Below are 22633 nucleotides of genomic sequence, written 5' to 3' on the forward strand. Positions count from 1 at the left end.
CACATGGGCAGGTCGTGTGTATGGGTTTATTGAAATACACGGATAGCACACTGAACACAGCCACGGTCGCCTGCAACCAGCTATAGGGGGGGTTCACACTATTGTTCCTTATGTCCGTTGCTGTCTTCTGTCACAGACTTTTTATGGGTCCGTTGCCATTGATACTAATGTAAACAACATGACGTTACCTATCCTACATACATGACTTTACCTTCGGTCACAAAAGTAAACAAACATGACGAAAGATAGCGATAGTCAAGTTTACTTTAGTGTCAATGGAAACAGATGCAGAATCAGTCTGTGACAGTTTAATGTCCATTGCTGTCATCCTATGACAGAAACGGACATTAGGAAAGGTAGTGTGACCACCCCTTTAGGGGTGACAGTCTTTTGTAGGGGTGAGTGTACATAAGGCAGTGCTGTCCAATAGACAGCTATACTCACTGCTACAGTTTGTACAGCGAGTGAGTAGCGGTACCAGGGATCCAACACCAGGGACCCCCACAGTATAGCTAGAAGAGATGCAATGGTAGCAGTCGCTACTGGGCCCTGGACCCTGTCGGGCCCCAATGTTCCCTCTGCCATATATAATAATCATCTATTAGGGGGCGCAGGCCTCCCTGATGTACGCTTGTATTATCGCTCCTTGGTGTTGCTTCATTTGTTTGATTGGCATTACCGGCGTGGCGATAAATAGTGGGTCTCCATTGAAGCCGATTTAATTTCACCCTCGCTCTCATCATTGCCATGGAACCCGTTGCATTTTTGTCCCAAGTCCTTCGGCCATTACATCCTATCGTCGCACTTCCTAAGGGTCTGGGATCTGGTGTGCTCTAGTGGACATTTGGCTCGTGTCCCGGGCCCTCTGACTCCCCTTTTCGGTAACCCTATGTTCCCTACAGGGTGTTCTGTAGACAGGTTCCTTTGTTGGAACAGGACCGACAATCCCCGTCCCCGGGAGGTGCGGGAGACTCTCTGCTCCTTCATTTCACCCAACTTTGCAACTCTCACCCAGATCTCCGTCTGTCCTGGCTGGAATATGGCTAGCTTGCTTCCTTTTTGAGGAAGTTCTCCCTTCCACCCCAACTCTTTCCACCCTCTCTAGCTTTGGAGTCTGTCCTCGACTACCCTAACCCCTTCAACACACCCTGTCCGTACTCTATGACTCCCTCTTTAATGATGCCACTGCAGAGCCCCCCTCCTATGTGGCCGCTTGGAACTCTGACCTCTCGGTGAGTCTGCCGCCTGCTGACTGGGATAAATCTTTTCTGCTGTCTCACAAGATGGCCCTTCCTTGTAGTGCGCAGGAGAGGAATTTTAAGATCCTAACCCGATGGTACAGGTGCCCTGTCCTCCTCCCCGCTGTCTCCGACCGGTGTTGGCGCTGTGGCACCGCTAGGGGCACTATGCTCCATATATGGTGGGACTGTGATGTTCTTTGGCCGTTCTGGGATGCGGTCTTCTCTCTGTACTCTAAGGTGTGTGGGCGCACTGTGGCCGCCTCTCCTCAACTAGCTCTTCTGTCGGTCATCCCTGGTAAGCTGTCGGAGATCAAGAAGGACCTCCTGGGACATTTTCTCGTGGCCGCCAGGGCAGTCATACCGAGACATTGACACAGCTCTACCCCACCTTCCATGCTCGAATTCCTCCAGGAGTTTCTCCTTATTCAGAGGATGGAGGCTCTGGTTGCGGAGGACTCCCCGGATTCCTCCAGATTTTAGCACCTCTGGCGGCCTTGGGTTCTGTTCCAGGAGTCTTCCGACTTCTCTGCTTCCTTCTCTTAAGTCGGGGCGCTGAGGCCCATTGTACTCCCCACCCCTCCCTTCTGGTCTCCCCTCCTTGTCTTCTTTCCTGTCTTTCCCTGTATGTTGGCTCCTGATGTTTGGTCTTCGTGTCTGTCACCCGCGTTTCTATCTGTTGTTCCATCATGGTTAGTTTGGAGCAGTGCCGCACCTCCCATGAGGCGACCTGAAGCGACCGCTTCAGGCGGCGCTATGCCAGGGCCCCAGGGAGGGCGGCATTTTTGCTTACCTAAACCAGTCCAGGACAAGCTTAGCACCGAGCGGTGGATTGGGGAGGCCACTGGAGCAGCGCTGCTCCAGCAGCCTCCCCTCACGCTCAGGCAGAGAGCAGGTCCTCTCCATGCCTGCGAACGCCGCTAAGCCCCGCCCCATTCGCTAGCCCCGCCACCTCCACTCCGCCATGCCCCCTCCTCCTGGGGGGGGGGGGGGCGGCTTTCTGTCGTTCGCCTCGGGCGGCGAAAGGGGCAGGTTCACCCCTGGTTTGGAGTCGGCTTTTCCGACCGAGTCCTCTATTCACTCTGCCCGAGTGATATGCATATGCCATGTTGATACTCCGGCTTGGGGTCTCCCCTTTAGCCGTATCCTTTGTTTCTGGCCGTAGGCCTTATGTTTTGTTTCCTTTGTTTATTTGTGTTTGTACTTCACACATTTGAAAAACCTTTAATAAAATCCGTTTATACATAAAATAATCATCTATTCTAAATGGTAAAGTGTAGGTAGGGGTCCCATTCCAGATTTTGCAGAGGGGTCCAGGAGCAACATGTTACCTCCTCTGACATCCTTCATATAATTTCTGAAGCCAGTTGATAAAAACTTTTCATTCACCATTACACAGGCTTCTCGATTTTGTACAAAAGGTCACAAGTGGAGAATTCATACATAGCTACGAATAAGAATATACAATCCTGTTATTCAAAGCCTATGTCTCTGCGCCTAGGCACAAAAATAGCCGAGCTTTAATAAGAAGGTATTTCACTATATCTCTGACATGCCATTATTAGATAGATCATTTATGGCCATTAGTGCTGAATTCCTATCCTGTGCTCACAATAAATGGGTAGATGATACACTTGAACCATTGATGGAGATGTTGTCAATTGTCTTCTCCATAATAGAGCTCGCCCACTATATGACACAAGTAGTATAGAGGACTGTTGGTGGGGTATTCACACTGTACAAAAGATGAGGTCAGGAAACATAATGCAAAGGGTGTTATGTACCATAGAAAGGGTATGCAGAAGATAATGAAGTACTATACAAGAGAGATGTACATAAGTGCAAGAAGCACTAATAAGAGGATTGATCCAAATTAGCCTTGGCTTTTAGCGTGCCATTGTGGAAGGGAATTACTGCAAAGAAATAAACCATTAGTATGAATGGAGGACGTAGAAAAATTATATCAGTCATTGTTATAGTTATGATGACTGAAGCAAAGAGCCCTGACCTGTGCATGGAGCACAATGAACGGTGTATGCATGCTGTATACTGAAATGAAACCACTTCAACCTTAAAATAAATCCTCTGCAGTGTTACACATAGAAAAGACATGGCAGAATACAACATATAGTGTAACTGGACAAATACAAACGTAGCATATCTATCTATCTATCTATCTATCTCATATCTATCTATCATCTATCTATCTATCTATCTATCTATCTATCTATCTATCTATCTCATATCTATCTATCTATCTATCATCTATCTATCTATCTATCTATCTATCTATCTCATATCTATCTATCATCTATCTATCTATCTATCTATCTCCTATCTATCTAAAAACAATCCGGTCTGTCAGCAACTTGTATGGATGGAAAATGTCCTTTTATTGGAAAAAGCAGTACACCACGTATCGGTCCACACTGGGACCTTTCTCAAGTGCAAATAAACACATCTACCTGGTGCTCCCCAACCGAGCATCAGCCGCCTGCCAAGCCAAACCCCCCAACATGCCATGATCAGGGCTCAAATAAAAGGGGCCATTGAGATCGACAAAGAGCGGTACACCAAGGAATGGTGAAGTGCAATAACTAACTCCAAGAAACTCACCGCATACCAGTCACTGCATGGCCACCTACCTGGAAAAGATACCCCAAACAAAGACTGGCACCGGTACAGACTGAGTGCTCACAACCTAGAGATGGAGACGGGGTGATACAGGCAGACGTACAAGCCACGGGAGAACAGACTGTGCCAGCACTGTGACCAGGGGGCCCTAGAAGACGAGGCCCAATTCCTGCTTCACTGCACCAAATACTCAGCTGTGAGGGCCATCTACTTCCAAAGACTCTGCCCAAATCCTGGATTTCACCTCTGTAGACGAGAAGAGGAAAATCTATATCCTACTGGGAGAAGAGGAGGCCACTGTGAAGATTGCTGCCCAATATGTGTCTACAAGCCACCAACTGAGGGGAAATGAAACCCCATGGACTGTTATACCCCATTACTGCCCCTCTAATCACCCACCCACCCCTGTACGCACCCTCCCCACCATACCAACTACTCTCTTTGCTTTGGCAATGCCAAATGTATATTCGGATGTGCCAATAAAGTTTTTTTTATTTGATTTATATACTGTATATCACACACAAAAGACAAGGCAGCATACAACACAGTGTAGCTGTACAAATACAAGCATATATATATATATATATATATATATATATATATATATATATATATATATATATATGTGACATACAAAATGATGATTTGGTAAGTGAACACAGGCTTAACCCTTTAGATTGTGAGCCCCACATAGAGCTCACAATGTACATTTTTCCCTATCAGTATGTCTTTGGAATATGGGATGGAAATCCATGCAAACACGGGGAGAACATACAAACTCCTTGCAGATGGTTTTATGCCTTTGGCGGGATTTGATCACCAGGACTCCAACGCTGCAGTGCTAACCACTGAGCCACCATGTGGCATCTAATGCCCATATATCTGGTCTCGTTTGGGCTATGAAGATAATTTTAGATTCATTTTAAAGATGAAAATCTCATCTTTAAAATGATACCAAGTTCTTCACATTAACCCTTACTGTGCCAAAGTGATTCACTGTTAAAAAAAGGTATTGGGGATTGAGATCTCAATTCCCGACTGCGATTTTAACAGCAATTCGCTAAAAATCTGTAAGGGTTATTATGAAGATCTTGGTATCATTTGAAAGATGAGATTCTCATCTTTAAAATGAATCTAAAATTATCTTCATAGGCCAAACAAGTCCTGAGATACAGGACTCTAAAATGCCCCCCCCCCTCCAGTCTCGGGAAGCATTAGTGAAACAGGAAGGGGGAGGAGGAGCAGCCTGCAGAGTGAACACAGACACAGAGACAGAGAAGCATTTTGTCTGTCCCTGTGCACAGCCTGTATGTGACCGCAGGAGAGGGTGAGAAGGGATTCAGTCCCTATTTTCCTCCTCCTGTCAATCAGAGCGCATACTGTACTTTTGCACTCTGATTGTCACATACAGGTATAATGTAATCCCCCCTGAGCTTTACTAATGGGGTATTCTTATGTAATGCCCTCTGAACATAACCAGGAAGTTTATTGGCGCTGTCACCCAGACATTTACCGTTGTCCAGGTTGCACCAAACACACATATACACAAAATCATGAATAAAGTTTACATTTCACTCAATCCCTGTCCTGTCCATATCTGAGCTTTCTAGAGTAAAATACGCCTCTAGCGATATCCGTTACATGCTAAAATAATAGTAATAACGATTATCACTAGAGATGAATGTATAGTTTGCTAAAATTTTTAAAGGGGGATGGAAAATAATATTTTTATGTAAAGTCCTATTTAATTTGTATGCATAAAATGGGATGGCGCATTTCTGCGATTTTGGCGATTCTTTAACACCCGCCCCTGTAAATATATACAGTCCTATGAAAAAGTTTGGGCACCCCTATTAATCTTAATCATTTTTAGTTCTAAATATTTTGGTGTTTATAACAGCCATTTCAGTTTGATATATCTAATAACTGATGGACACAGTAATATTTCAGGATTGAAATGAGGTTTATTGTACTAACAGAAAATGTGCAATATGCATTAAACCAAAATTTGACCGGTGCAAAAGTATGGGCACCTCAACAGAAAAGTGACATTAATATTTAGTAGAGATGAGCGAACAGTGTTCTATCGAACACATGTTCGATCGGATATCAGGGTGTTCGCCATGTTCGAATCGAATCGAACACCACGTGGTAAAGTGCGCCAAAATTCGATTCCCCTCCCACCTTCCCTGGCGCCTTTTTTGCACCAATAACAGCGCAGGGGAGGTGGGACAGGAACTACGACACTGGGGGCATTGAAAAAAATTGGAAAAAGTCATTGGCTGCCGAAATCAGGTGACCTCCATTTTAGACGAATAGTGGATTTCAAATCCGGGTCATATGAGAATGTGAACTTTGTGACTATGAGACAGGGATAGCTGTACAGGCAGGGATAGCTAGGGATAACCTTTATTTAGGGGGGAATGTTATTAAAAATAACTTTTTGGGGCTCTATCGGGTGTGTAATTGTGATTTTTGTGAGATAAACTTTTTCCCATAGGGATGCATTGGCCAGCGCTGATTGGCCGAATTCCGTACTCTGGCCAATCAGTGCTGGCCAATGCATTCTATTAGCTTGATGAAGCAGAGTGTGCACAAGGGTTCAAGCGCACCCTCGGCTCTGATGTAGCAGAGCCGAGGCTGCACAAGGGTTCAAGCGCACCCTCGGCTCTGATGTAGGAGAGCCGAGGGTGCACTTGAACCCTTGTGCACCCTCAGCTCTGCTACATCAGAGCCGAGGGTGCGCTTGAACCCTTGTGCACACTCTGCTTCATCAAGCTAATAGAATGCATTGGCCAGCGCTGATTGGCCAATGTATTCTATTAGCCTGATGAAGTAGAGCTGAATGTGTGTGCTAAGCACACACATTCAGCTCTACTTCATCGGGCTAATAGAATGCATTGGCCAGCGCTGATTGGCCAGAGTACGGAACTCGACCAATCAGCGCTGGCTCTGCTGGAGGAGGCGGAGTCTAAGATCGCTCCACACCAGTCTCCATTCAGGTCCGACCTTAGACTCCGCCTCCTCCGGCAGAGCCAGCGCTGATTGGCCGAATTCCGTACTCTGGCCAATCAGCACTGGCTAATGCATTGTATTGGCTTGATGAAGCAGTGCTGAATGTGTGTGCTTAGCACACACATTCAGCTCTACTTCATCGGGCTAATAGAATGCATTGGCCAGCGCTGATTGGCCGAATTCCGTACTCTGGCCAATCAGCACTGGCTAATGCATTGTATTGGCTTGATGAAGCAGTGCTGAATGTGTGTGCTTAGCACACACATTCAGCTCTACTTCATCGGGCTAATAGAATGCATTGGCCAGCGCTGATTGGCCGAATTCCGTACTCTGGCCAATCAGCACTGGCTAATGCATTGTATTGGCTTGATGAAGCAGTGCTGAATGTGTGTGCTTAGCACACACATTCAGCTCTACTTCATCGGGCTAATAGAATGCATTGGCCAATCAGCGCTGGCCAATGCATTCTATTAGCGTGAACTGAGTTTGCACAGGGGTTCTAGTGCACCCTCGGCTCTGCTACATCAGATTGCTACATCTGATGTAGCAGTGCCGAGTGTGCATCAGATGTGTAGTTGAGCAAAACTGACTCAGCACTGCTAAGTCTGCATTCGCATAGGAATGCATTGGCCAGCCTTCGGCCAATCAGCGCTGGCTCTGCCGGAGGAGGCGGAGTCTAAGGTCGGACCTGAATGGAGACTGGTGTGGAGCGATCTTAGACTCCGCCTCCTCCAGCAGAGCCAGCGCTGATTGGCCGAATTCCGTACTCTGGCCAATCAGCACTGGCTAATGCATTGTATTGGCTTGATGAAGCAGTGCTGAATGTGTGTGCTTAGCACACACATTCAGCTCTACTTCATCGGGCTAATAGAATGCATTGGCCAGCGCTGATTGGCCGAATTCCGTACTCTGGCCAATCAGCACTGGCTAATGCATTGTATTGGCTTGATGAAGCAGTGCTGAATGTGTGTGCTTAGCACACACATTCAGCTCTACTTCATCGGGCTAATAGAATGCATTGGCCAATCAGCGCTGGCCAATGCATTCTATTAGCGTGAACTGAGTTTGCACAGGGGTTCTAGTGCACCCTCGGCTCTGCTACATCAGATTGCTACATCTGATGTAGCAGTGCCGAGTGTGCATCAGATGTGTAGTTGAGCAAAACTGACTCAGCACTGCTAAGTCTGCATTCGCATAGGAATGCATTGGCCAGCCTTCGGCCAATCAGCGCTGGCTCTGCCGGAGGAGGCGGAGTCTAAGGTCGGACCTGAATGGAGACTGGTGTGGAGCTATCTTAGACTCCGCCTCCTCCAGCAGAGCCAGCGCTGATTGGTCGAGTTCCGTACTCTGGCCAATCAGCACTGGCCAATGCATTTCTATGGGGAAAAGTTAGCTTGCGAAAATCGCAAACTGACAGGGATTTCCATGAAATAAAGTGACTTTTATGCCCCCAGACATGCTTCCCCTGCTGTCCCAGTGTCATTCCAGGGTGTTGGTATCATTTCCTGGGGTGTCATAGTGGACTTGGTGACCCTCCAGACACGAATTTGGGTTTCCCCCTTAACGAGTTTATGTTCCCCATAGACTATAATGGGGTTCGAAACCCATTCGAACACTCGAACAGTGAGCGGCTGTTCGAATCGAATTTCGAACCTCGAACATTTTAGTGTTCGCTCATCTCTAATATTTAGTAGATCCTCCTTTTGCAAAGATAACAGCCTCTAGTCGCTTCCTGTAGCTTTTAATCAGTTCCTGGATCCTGGATGAAGGTATTTTGGACAAACAATTCAAGTTCAGTTAAGTTAGATGGTCGCCGAGCATGGACAGCCCGCTTCAAATCATCCCACAGATGTTCAATGATATTCAGGTCTGGGGACTGGGATGGCCATTCCAGAACATTGTAATTGTTCCTCTGCATGAATGCCTGAGGATTTGGAGCGGTGTTTTGGATCATTGTCTTGCTGAAATATCCATCCCCGGCGTAACTTCAACTTCGTCACTGATTCTTGAACATTATTCTCAAGAATCTGCTGATACTGAGTGGAATCCATGCGACTCTAGACTTTAACAAGATTCCCGATGCCGGCATTGGCCACACAGCCCCAAAGCATGATGGAACCTCCACCAAATTTTACAGTGGGTAGCATGTGTTTTTCTTGGAATGTTGTTTCTTTTTGGACGCCATTCATAACGCCTTTTTTTATAACCAAACAACTCAATTTTTGTTTCCAAAATGAAGATGCCTTGTCCAAATGTGCTTTTTCATACCTCAGGCAACTCTTTTTGTGGCGTACGTGCAGAAACGGCTTCTTTCTCATCACTCTCCCATACAGCTTCTATTTGTGCAAAGTGCGCTGTATAGTTGACCGATGCACAGTGACACCATCTGCAGCAAGATGATGCTGCAGCTCTTTGGAGGTGGTCTGTGGATTGTCCTTGACTGTTCTCACCATTCTTCTTCTCTGCCTTTCTGATATTTTTCTTGGCCTGCCACTTCTGGGCTTAACAAGAACTGTCCCTGTGGTCTTCCATTTCCTTACTATGTTCCTCACAGTGGAAACTGACAGGTTAAATCTCTGAGACAACTTTTTGTATCCTTCCCCTGAACAACTATGTTGAACAATCTTTGTTTTCAGATCATTTGAGAGTTGTTTTGAGTAGCCCATGATGCCACTCTTCAGAGGAGATTCAAATAGGAGATCAACTTGCAATTGGCCACCTTAAATACCTTTTCTTATGATTGGATACATCTGGCTATGAAGTTCAAAGCTCACTGAGGTTACAAAACCAATTTTGTGCTTCAGTAAGTCAGTAAAAAGTAGTTAGGGGAATTCAAATCAATAAAATGATAAGGGTGCGCATACTTTTGCACCGGTCAAATTTTGGTTTAATGCATATTGCACATTTTCTGTTAGTACAATAAACCTCATTTCAATCCTGAAATATTACTGTGTCCATCAGTTATTAGATATATCAAACTGAAATGGCTGTTGCAAACACCAAAATATTTAGAACAAAAAATGATTAAGATTAATAGGGGTGCCCAAACTTTTTCATAGGACTGTACATGTGTGGTATGTATGAGCTCCTCATATCTTGCAGTTTTATGGACAGTACATTATGTTTGCAGAAAGGGATTGCTGGACCCGCACTTTAGTGGCAAATTTGAATTTTTGTGCATATTTTGCTAGCGATCTCTGTTTGCCGCAACGTTGCATGAAGGTGGTTGTATATATGAAACATTAAGTTGTGTTTTTATATACAGTATTCTGTGTAATCTGAAAAAAGTTAGATTTTGGTATCACAGTCACAGTTTGGTAGGTGCAGTATAGCTTTTTAACATATTAGTAAACAACAGCAAAATCCTGCTTGTCTTCTGTATTCGTGTTTTTGGGAGTCCGAGCTCTTGTTGTAGTTGATGTTTGTGATACATATAGTAAATATACACATTGTCTACACCTTAAGCTATTATTTTAAATGTATTTTGTATATGAATGTGAGATTGAACATAAGTTTTAGGTGGAAATATGTGTTTTAGTGCATTTTTTCAAAAAATGTTTTGTGTTTGTCAACTAAGTTGCATGAAGGTGGATATAGCTATTGATGACCCATGGAGACATATGTAATCTTCAGGTTGTCTACTTTCAAAAAATATATAGGGTTTAGGGGTTCACTTGCTTTTCATGGTGTGTAATCCCTACATTTTTTAGGATGATACTTTTTTTAACATTTGCAGCTTCAAAGCAGATTTTTGTTCCTTCCAGTTCTAGCGATTTTCTGAAGACTCGTGCATGCGGGTTCAGGCCATAGTGATATGTATGAACTCTGCACATGTTGAACTCTTATTTTTAGGAGTTTTTGTGCATATAATTTATTCTTTGGTTTCCACTTTTAACAATTAATATACATTTATTTGCATTTTTTCATAAAACATTCACTTTAAATCAAAATTGCATGAAGGTGCCTGTTCGTATACAGTACCAAGTGGCATTGAGACAATGCTGCAGGTGTCTACTTTAAGAAAATATATAGGTATGGGGGAGGCTGGATGCTTTTTTTAATGTTGCAATTTAGCTTTGATTTATCCATCTCAAAACTGTGAAAATTGTTCCGGCTACTGGAGGTGCAAAATTTCCAGAGACCCTTGGCAGTGAGAGGGTTAAAGGAGTTCTCCAGGCAAAAAGACATTGGAGGTGACAAAAAAAAAACAAAAAAAAAACACTGGACAGTTTCCCTTGACATTCTTCCTATGGTGGATCAGTAAGTGTGGCTCCTGCAGATATTGTGGCTCCCATACAGCAGGAATGGGCCACATGTTTTTTCATGGGGAGTGTATGAGCTGCCGCCAGATTTTTGGCAGTGTCTTATATCCTGAGGCCACAAAATATACAACATTCCGACTTACCCTACACCTCTTCCTTTTGCTAGCTGCCATTGAGGGACATACGTATGAGATCATTAGCTGATCCTGCCAAAGTCTGTAAGTTCAATGGACTTTTATCTCCTGTGCATGCCCTGCTTTAGTCTTGAGTAGTCATTCAGCCATGATAATAATGAGTAGATGTGATGTTCTCTCTTAAGTCTCTACTCGTGATGGGAATGAGTAGGTTGGAGAACAGACCCTGCAGATTCTCACCCTTTCATGTATGACTTCTCTATACTCTGCCATGTGTAGTGTCACTGGCATTCATCAATCTTCAGCAATGACTACATCACTGGGAAGAGAACAGAGACCATTGTGATAAATCACGAAGAGCGTTGTGTTGGCACACAGGTCCTTCAGTATCATTTATGTGCATGCTATTAATAGCATCTTAGAATCTATTAATAATTGTCATGAAAATCACACACGACCACAGCTATGACGACAGATGAAAAGCATCATTGTCAGGCTCAAAGGTTTACTTAAGATTAACAGATGCTTTAGGCTTTGTTCACATCTGTCTGAAGATTCCTTCAGGCACCTTTGTCACAGTCTCATTTGGCATAAAACATTGCATCCATATAGCACAGCGTGCAACACATCAGTGGAATCCAACTGACCCCATTGTAAGTTAATGGGAACCAAAAGATGCCTTTGGGGCCCATTGTGTGAAAAGATCCCCCCGAGTATAATGTGGAGGTGATTTTAGTTCATCCGAGACAAATCTCTATTTGTTCATTTTAGTTAAAAAAAAAAAAACAACAAAAAAAAAAACTATTTGTAATATTTGAGTCAACCCTGGCTAGGTGTGAACCGATTCGCCCATCTCTTGTCGGCACTGCCAAACAATGAATGTGGTGCACACTGCCATGGCTGAATTATATATGTGAGTATAGAAAGTGGCAACAGTGCTCTGCTAGCATCAAGATTATTACTACTAATATTAATTTTTTAATTTAAGTATTGGCACCCCTGCAATTCTGTCAGATAATACTCCGTTTCTTCCAGAAAATGATTGCAATCACAAATTCTTTGGTATTATTATCTTCATTTAATTTGTCTTCAATGGAAAACCACAAAAAGAATTGTCAAAAAGCCAAATTGGATATAATTCCACAGCAAACATAAAAAAGGGGGTGGACAAAAGTATTGGTACTGTTTGAAAAATCATGTGATGCTTCTCTAATTTGTGTAATTAACAGCACCTGTTACTTACCTGAGGCACCTAACAGGTGGTGGCAATAACTAAATCACACTTGCAGCCAGTTGAAATGGATTAAAGTTGACTCAACCTCTGTCCTGTGTCCTTGTGTGTACCACATTGAGCATGGAGAAAAGAAAGAAGACCAAAGAACTGTCTGAGGACTTGAGAAGCAAAATTGTGAGGAAGAATGAGCAATCTCAAGGCTACAAGTCCATCTCCAAAGACCTGAATGTTCCTGTGTCTACCGTGCGCAGTGTCATCAAGAAGTGTAAAGCCCATGGCACTGTGGCTAACCTCCCTAGATGTGAACGGAAAAGAAAAATTGACGAGAGATTTCAACGCAAGATTGTGCGGATGGTGGATAAAGAACCTCGACTAACATCCAAACAAGTTCAAGCTGCCCTGCAGTCCGAGGGTACAACAGTGTCAACCCGTACTATCCGTCAGCATCTGAATGAAAAGGGACTGTATGGTAGGATACTCAGGAAGACCCCACTTCTTACCCAGAGACATAAAAAAGCCAGGCTGGAGTTTGCCAAAACTTACCTGAGAAAGCCAAAAACGTTTTGGAGGAATGTTCTCTGGTCAGATGAGACAAAAGTAGGAAAAGGCATAAACATAGAGTTTACAGGAAAAAAAAAAAAGAGGCCTTCAAAGAAAAGAACACGGTCCCTACAGTCAAACATGGCGGAGGTTCCCTGATGTTTTGGGGTTGCTTTGCCATCTCTGGCACTGGACTGCTTGACCGTGTACATGGCATTATGAAGTCTGAAGACTACCAACACATTTTGCAGCATAATGTAGGGCCCAGTGTCAGAAAGCTGGGTCTCCCTCAGAGGTCATGGGTCTTCCAGCAGGACAATGACCCAAAACACACTTCCACAAGCACTAGAAAATGGTTTGAGAGAAAGCACTGGAGACTTGCAAAGTGGCAGCAATGAGTCCAGACCTGAATCCCATAGAACACCTGTGGAGAGATCTCTTGATGGCAGTTTGGAGAAGGCCCCCTTCACATCTCAGGGACCTGGAGCAGTTTGCCAAAGAAGAATGGTCTAAAATTCCAGCAGAGCATTGTAAGAAACTCATTGATGGTTACCGGAAGCGGTTGTGCGCAGTTATTTTGTCTAAAGGTTGTGCTACCAAGTATTAGGCTGAGGGGGTCAATACTTTTGTCCGGCCCATTTTTGGAGTTTTGTGTAAAATGATCAATGATCTGACTTTTTTTCATTCTCTTTTGTGTTTTTTCATTGCAAGCAAAATAAATGAAGATATTAATACCAAAGAGTTTGTGCTTGCAATCATTTTCTGGAAGAAACTGAGTATTGCAGGGGTGCCAATACTTTTGGCCAACACTGTATGTAAAACATGAGGTTCTTGGTTAATATTTTGATCAAATTGTATAAGCCCTTCTTCCACAACAAGGCGACCTCAGTTAGGCCAGGAGTGGATAAGAACTTCCTATATGATCCCATTCCTTTTAAAGAATTTTTTGGTATTGGCTCAAAAAAAAACCTCAACAAAATCTGCCACACAAAAATCTGCGTTTCTGGAACATGGGGCCTTAACCTTAGATGGGAACCTACACCATAGGTATACTAGCACCATTACTGCTAATCCCTACTATACATGAAATTAGGGTTTTGGTCAACATTTTGATATAACTGTATAAGCCCATCTGACAGCTACAAGGTGACCTATTTTCAATAGGAACCTACATTCAAAGTGAGACGAGTCATTTTAATGTAGGTTCCACCTAAAAGAGACTTGTTGCTTGCAGATGGGCTTATACAATTTGATCAATATGTTGACCAAGAACCTAATTTTTTTTTTAAAATGTATTCTTATATATAGTAGGAATTAGTAATGTCCTTCTGGTGCAACTTTTGTTTTAGCTTCACCACTGCATCATAATATGTAACCCACGCAGCAGTGCCAGATTCTTTAGTTCCGCTTTGCTGTCCATCATCTTGATGGGGAAAAACAGTCTAATATCTAATATTTAGTTATAAGCGCGTTGACTGGCCAAAAAGCAGTGCTCCACCTGATATTCTGCCACAAGATGTTTATGCTTTTATGTGCCTACATTTGATCACCCAGTGGTTGGGATGTGAACTGCGGATGAGTTTAGCTAGTATGCTGCAATACTGCAATGAATTTGCTTTGTGAAAAAATGTAGTTTTTATCAAAATTTGAGCAAAAGGAAGGGTAGACAAATCTGTAGTTCCAGTCACTGTCACGGTTTATTATCACCCCCGTCATGACAGATATCACACATCTTCACTACTTGCACTAGAGCTGCTCACACATACATGTTGTGCTATGGTTGTGTGTTGGGTGTGCATTGGGCTTTATTCTCTCTGCTGCTCATTGTATGTCTTCTGTCCTCACAAATAACCTTGTGTTTTGGTACTGGGAAGAGTAATTAAGGTCTTATGTGATATCTTATGACTCAGTTGTCAGATTATCCTGGGGGGACATGACCCGAAACAAGGGTTGTCAAACCACTCAGCATTAGTCACCATGATGGTATTGTGTCAGGCTGTAACCACTACATGATGTGACACTACCAGCAGCCAGCTATTCACAAGGGAGGTGATGGTAAAGCGGTAACATGTTCAGAGCAGGCAGATATGGAGGGTCATCTACACCTATCCCTGCCCATTGGTCAGCCATGACAGTCATGCTTCTCCTAAACCAGTACTGGATGGATACTCGGGAACTGTGGTTTGTGGATCTATACCAGTTACAGAGTAGGGGTTGTCCCTCTACACACAGAGAGGATGCAAAAGCAGGTAATAGTAACTATAGCCGGAACACCAGGTCATAAAGTTACTACAGTCATTGCAGAGTAGGGATAGCCATATCTACCAGCACTGAGATGTATGGATGTATGTATGTATATTACACACACACACGGTCTAGATCTGTATTCAGTGGCTGGAAATCCTGCTTTGGTGAATTTTATTTGTGCACCAGGTGCTATATAGCAAACTGATGAGGGAAAGAACCTAAGGTTATGTTGACATGTGCATTGAAGGCTCCACATCTGCCTTCTTTCATTTATGATGGTAATAGTGATTTGTGCAGCGCTATATTGCCTTTTAATAAGATAGACCCCACAGCACACCCCACTGACTTTTGGGCTCCATATGATGGAAGTCATGTCACAGATGTAAGTACACACTGTCTAACTACAGTATAGGAGTCTTCAGTAGTTGATACCTTTTTTAAAGGCTAACTAATAATGATGACAGATTACAAGCTTTCAAAGCTCTTGGCTTCTCCCTCAGGTAAATTTAAAAACAATTTTCTGAAGGCTCCATATTTATGTACAAGAGGGACACATAGGAATAGAAGTTTTAGGAGGGAGGGTGGAAGGTTATTGGTAAATACAAGTAAACAATTGATCAGTTCCCAAGCTCCTTATCAGTTCAGAGTGGTCTTTTATGTCTTGTGGTCTTGTATGTTGAAGAGACTGGTCAGAAACTTAGAATGCGGATGAACTCACATCGCCATACAATTAGAGAACAAAGAATGGACCTTCCCGTGTCAAAACATTTCTGCAATGTAGATCATAATATTACCAATGACATGAAAATGTTTGGTTTTAAGAGTAAATTTCAAATCTAAAAAAAGAGAGAAGAATTTATGAGCACAAGCTGATAACTCTGTTCAACACACTCCAGAAGGGGTTGAATTTGTCACATGGGTTTATGGCATCCTACAGAAATCATCACTGATCAAAGCAGCCATAAAAGACCACTCTGAGCTGATAAGGACTTGGGAACTGATCAACTGTTTACTTGTCTGTACAAATAACCTTTCACCCTCCCACCTAAAAATTCTATTCCTGTGTGTCCCTCTTGTACATAAATATGCATCCTTCAGAAATTGTTTTTAAATTTACCTGAAGAAGAAGTTGAGAGCTGCAAAGGCTTGTAATCTGCCATCATTATTAGCTAGCCATTAAAAAGGTATCAACTACTGAAGACTCAAGTTTTTTTTTTTTTTTTTTTTATTTCAAACCCACTGACTAACAGGGTACGAGAACAAACGTTTTCCTTATAGGAACGTTTTTCAACTCTGTGGTTGCTTCAGCCATCTTTTTCGGTGTGGCCTGCTGGAGGAGCAGTATATCAACCAAGGACAGAAATAGACTTGACAGGCTGATCAGGAGGGCCAGCTCTGTCCTGGGGAGCCCCCTGGACCCAGTACAGGTGGTGGGTGACAGACGGATACTGTCCGTGGTGACCTCCATGCGGGTGAACAAAAATTAATACTGTGCATATATGTATGTGTTTGTGTGTGCACCAGTATGACTAACGGCTGCACTTAATATCACATGCTATATATATTCACTGTATAGAGTGACATTTTTTTCTGCATCCTGCTCCATTCTCTGTTCCCATACAATGGGAAGCTAAATCGGTCACTGACTTTGGGACGGCATCTCAATCTGTCTCAGAATCACTGGCAGATTCTATGGTGTGAACATGCACTAAAAGAAAACAAATCCTGAGGATTATGTGATGAGGACTATAACAATAGCGCTCCATTAGTTTAGAGAAGCAACAAGGACTAAGACGCAACACACATACAAATCTGTTTAATAAAATCGTACACTATACAATGTGAGGTCGGGAAGGGGTACTATTTAGGACAGAAGGGTCTGCACTTGCTGTGGTGATCTATGGAGAATGTTAGTGGGCTCCTTGTAGGTGTTAGTAGGATCCATGACGGCGTCGTATAGTTCCCTGTACGCTCTGCACACCAGCTCCGTGGACTGTTTAATGATCTGTTCTCTGAAAAATAAGAAAAAACATGAATCAGCGCAAGTCCGAAAGTCGTCCATGCAAATTCTAATACATCCTGTATATCTCTATAGACTCCGAAATATTTGCATTGCAAATAAACCACAAAATGTGTATTAATGTATAATGTCTGACAATTATTCATGACCCTCCCCATTACTAGGTACAGTAGCCACAGTCTGAACGGAGATCCTCAGATTTACAACCATTACAACACTGCCACCTGCAGGGGATATCAGGTAGTACCACACATTATATAAGAAATGGTTGATTTTTTTTTTCCTGCTATATATGGTACAATGCTATGTTTATATGTCCATTAGATGTTCAGACACGGGGAGTTATGTAACAGTGTTTACTCTCAGATGTATCTAGAAAGTCACTTGAACAGTAAGTGTACAACCTTGAGGAATAATAGAAGATGGCAGAAAAAACAAGTCTAAGCAAAAAAACAATATACATGTATTATATATAAGAAGGCAAAGCACAGGGCAGACAACAGCAATGTTATCATTGTGCAGGCCAACAAAGACCACACCACTTGGGTCTATGAGTTGTCCTAAACCCTAGTCCTTCCCCCGCTATTACTACCCAGCCAGGCTTGTGTTCTGGATGTACATGTATGACTATGGTCCACATTCACAATGCAGCCTGAGCTGTAATACCAAGGACAGCCCAAAGGGCACACGTGGCATACTGTAGTGATCGAATACACTGTAGCCAAGACCATGGGGTCGCCGAACTATCCTGACACGTTGGAGACCAAGTTATCACCTTGAACTCGTTGTCACGTTCCTCAAACCATCCTGAAGAAGTTTGTGGCAGGGAGCATTAGCCGACTGAAGAGGGCACTGCCCTTAGAGAATACCACTGCCATGAAGGGTGCAGATAGCTGGTACAGGTCAAAGCAACATCTCCATGAACGGCAGCACCCATGGTTTCCCAGCAGAACCCAGAGCATCACACACTGCTAGCTGGTCGTCTTCCCATATACATCTAAAGCCAGGGAAATCATGAACACAAAGCTGGCCATTCACACGATGGACCTCAAGGATTCCTCAGACTAGACCCCTTTCTTCCACTGCTCTATAGCCGGTCACTAGGGGCAGCATTGGTCCCATAGACTGTCCCATCGGTGAGGTCTTCTGACATCTGTCTAGCACTGCCAGCAGCTGTAATGTTCCTCAGCAGTTTGGGGTGCAGTAGCTCCTCTGGGACTGGTCTAGAGAGACTAGGCATGGTTTCCCAAGACCTTGTCACTGGTTCCTCAGTTGCGATTCTTGTACCTCTCTTTTGGTACTAACCAGAGGTGTAACTTGAAGCTCCTGGACCCCAATGAAAAATCTGTAATAGGACCCCCACTCACCACTAAAATAATGGTAGTTCTCATATTGAAGCGAAGCCTTAGACTCCAGGGTCCGGCAGTGACTTCTACTTCTGCACCTCTGGTACGAACTGCTACATACAACACCCCACAAGACCAACCATTTGGTAAATGTCGTGAATAAGTTGTCTAGACATCAAATTACTTACAAAGACAACGTGCGTCCCTATCCCCGGAGTCGGGGGAGCTGCTAGCAAACAGCGTCTGAATGTAATACATACTTGGCAACTTTTTAGAAGAGCGGTGCCACAAAAACATCGGGTGAGACCCTGCTCTTATATGTGAAACCACACAGCAATTTAATGTCCCCTTTAATGCCAAAACCTTTTTGTTCCGTGCCCATGACCCTTTTTGGTACATGCCGTAGCATTCCACCGGGCCTAGGAGTTTGGTCAGCCATTTTTAGAGTTTCCTGGACGCTCTAAGAGAGTTGGCACATATGATGCTTAGACATTCCTTTTGTCTTGGGCCCTGTAGGGGAATAATAATGGCCAACAACCTTGCCAGGGTAAGCAGCAAATCCAGGCACTTCAGCCTAATAAGGCCACATGGTGTCCCTGTCTCTGGCGGCGAGACACATCCGGCTTGTGCTTTACTTTTCTTGCTTCTCTAAAGAGCTGATGTGATCCCGCACAATAATGTGTTCACTGTTGTATAAAGTAACCTGCCAATTCAGAAAGCCCTCGGCACATTGCATATGTATAAACGCCTTGAAATTGCCAGTATTTTACAGCACTTACAGCGCAGGAACATTGTAACCTACAGGCTGCTATTTATACTCAACCTACCAGCCCATTTTCTTATACATATGTAACATAATCGCCAGATTGTCAGGCGGAGGACGTAAACTGTACTTATGTGCCCAAGTATAGATACAAGGGTGGAGGGGGAATCTCAGAATCGTCTGGGTGCGATATTTACCAGGGTTTTCCAGTTTCACAATACCGACGGCCTATCTTTAGTATAGACCAGGAGTAGGGAACGTACGGCTCTCCAGCTTTTGCAAAACTACAACTCCCAGCATGCATACTTGCTCTGCTGTTCTTGGAACTCCCATGGAAGTGAATGGAGCATGCTGGGAGTTGTAGTTTCACAGCAGTTGGAGAGCCGAAGGTTCCCTACCCCTAGTATAGACAGTCAATACCAGGTCTGGAATCAGCTGTTTGTAGGGGTTACAGTGGACGAGCAAGCACTGCCGCCTACATGGGTCCATCTACTTGTAGGTCATTGACTTATTAGTGGCTGAGCAGGATATTACGGCTTTGTCCCACCCAAGTAAACGGGACAAAGCTTTAATACTCAGCTCAGGCTTGCAATAGACTGAGCCACGTAAACCATGAAGAGGCGGCAGCATTTACCCGAGTCCCATGGGCCCTCTAATGATCTGATCTATGGCGGCCAGACTTGGAGCCCCATCTGATACTGATATAAGGATAGGTCCTCAATACTGGGAAAACTGGAAGCCCTTTAAGTATAAAATGACATTGTTAGTGGCTATGGACAGTTATCGGGTACACATACAAGCTCACTGAAACATACATGGATTTTCAATAGCAAACAGGGAATAAAATCTCTGCCAATGGCTTATTTTCCTTAATGTGTTGCCAGAAATTTACTTTTTGTTTTGTTTAAGTTAAACGTATTTTTAAAGAACTTTTCATGTTCTTTATAATTAACAAAAACCCTTAAAATCCTTAAGTCCTGACTGTGACCACCAAGCCAAATAATGTCCTAACACTTCCATTTTTTTTTTTTTGTAGATTTCTTTGCAGCAGCCACTTCACTTACAGCACACTGATGATCCAAACCATGTCCTATGAGGAGCGGCTAAAAGAACTGGGATTGTTTAGTTTGCAGAAGAGAAGGCTGAGGGGAGATTTAATAGCAGTCTACAAATATCTGAAAGGTAGTCACAGTGCAGAGGGATCTCCCCTATTCTCATTAGCACAAGGAAGTACAAGAAGCAATGGGATGAAACTAAAGGGAAAGAGATACAGATTAGATATTAGGAAAAACTTTCTGACAGTGAGGGTAGTGAGAGAGTGGAATAGGCTGCCACGGGAGGTGGTGGGCGCTTCATCAATGGAAATCTTCAAGCGGAATCTGGATAAACATATAGCTGGGATGATTTAGGAAAACCTGCACTCTCAGGGGGTTGGACCCGATGGCCCTTGAGGTCCCTTCCAACTCTACCATACCATACCATACCATCATGTATATGCAGATACGACACAGAATTCACCAGTCAAAATAAGTGATTTCACAGCTTTTGTATTCCTCTGTGCAATGACCTCTGCCCAGGTCACAGAACACGCCTAGAAAACTCTCCCAAAGAAGGTTCTGCTCCAGATCATTGTGTCTAAGGCCCGTAGTCAATCTCCAGAACGCAGAAAGACACACTATTTAATGCTAAGTGGCAAGAGTTGGAATTGCAAGATTTTAGTATTTTGTTTAAATATAGATAGTAACATAAAAAAATAACCACCAAAATTCTTAAAAAAACAAACAAACAAGGTTTAAAGGGATTCTACCACTAAAACACATTTTTTTCTAGTTAACACGTCGGAATAGCCTTTAGAAAGGCTATTCGTCTCCTACCTTTGGATGGGCTCTCCGCCGCGCCGTTCGTTCAAAATACCGGTTTGTACCGGTATGCTAATGAGTTCTCTCGCAGCGATGGGGGCGTCCCCATCGCAGGAGCAGCGATGGGGGCGTCCCCATTGCAGCTCGAAAACCGACCGCAGCGCCGCCTCTCTGGTCTTCTGTATCCTCCCCTTGCTTCTTCAGCGTCCTGTCGGAGGCCTGCGCAGTACGCTCTGTTCGGCGAAGATTGCCGAACGTACTGCGCATGCGCAAAATTGCGGTCCCAGCCATAGTGCTGATCAGTGACGGTCCCAGCTATTAGATGCTCACAGATCAGAACTTCCTGTACGATCATATCCTTTGTGGATAGCTGATGGATTGCAATTAGAGATGAGCGAGTACTGTTTGGATCAGCTGATCCGAACAGCACGATCCATAGAAATGAATGGAAGCACCTGGTACTTCCGCTTTGACGGCGGCCGGACACTTAACCCCCCGCGTGACGGCTACGTCCATTCATTTTTATGCAAGCGTGCTGTTCGGATCGGCTGATCCGAACAGTACTCGCTCATCTCTAGTTGCAATCTTTGAAAATCCCCTTTAAGATTCAGAAAATCACAGTCTGCGACTTTTCGACTGACAGGGAGCTACATGTAGACAGTGGTAATCCATTACTATACCGCCATTTTATCATAGTCATCGCCAATGTAGAAGATGGCAAGCTCCATTGCATGTAATGACCTGTATATGATCAGATATGGTAACAGATATGGCAGTAGGTAATATTGGTGGTACCGCACACCTTTTATGGAGTATAGAGAGAACGCTTGAATCCGTAATCTCACACATGTAAAGACTGCCACGTGTATGTGGAGGCGATAGAAATACCGTATATTATTTACTATACATGTATTAGGCTTGTGTTATTTCCATGTAAATTATAGTTTTTATTACTATCATTGTCTATATCTACGGCTGTCTGACTGCAAGTATTCAGCAGATACTGTACAGCAAGCAAACTTTAACATGGCGCCCACTAAACAACTGGGTCTACCCAGTTTTACAAAGCGGCAAAACTGATCATGGGCATTAACCCTTCATATGCCTCAGTCAAATGTGACCAAGGTATTTGAAGAAAAGCGGCACACAGGTGCCGTCATGTTCGACTGGATCGAGATATAGGCGCAGCTATCCACTGCCATGACCTTCAAGTATCCTAGGGCGTCTAAAAATGAACAACAACAAAAATCTTTAAAAAAAAAAAATACAATTTCTAATCACCCCCTTTCTGTAAATCACATAGAAAAGCAATAAAATAAAATAAAACATATAAAACCAGGC

The 22633-nt window shown here is 43.6% G+C and overlaps 1 protein-coding gene across 1 annotated transcript in view; it reads right to left on the reverse strand.

Annotated features, from left to right (window-relative positions):
* Positions 1 to 17104: 17104 nt before the first annotated feature.
* Positions 17105 to 22633, reverse strand: part of COG6 (component of oligomeric golgi complex 6) — a 107537-nt gene continuing 102008 nt past the window's right edge. The window contains exon 19 of the mRNA XM_075265914.1: positions 17105 to 17316. Coding sequence (XP_075122015.1) covers positions 17169 to 17316 — 148 coding nt within the window. The 3' untranslated portion in view covers positions 17105 to 17168. The remainder of the gene's footprint in view (positions 17317 to 22633) is intronic.

The sequence above is a fragment of the Leptodactylus fuscus genome, chromosome 2 (assembly GCF_031893055.1).
Source record: "Leptodactylus fuscus isolate aLepFus1 chromosome 2, aLepFus1.hap2, whole genome shotgun sequence".
Lineage (NCBI taxonomy): Eukaryota > Metazoa > Chordata > Amphibia > Anura > Leptodactylidae > Leptodactylus > Leptodactylus fuscus.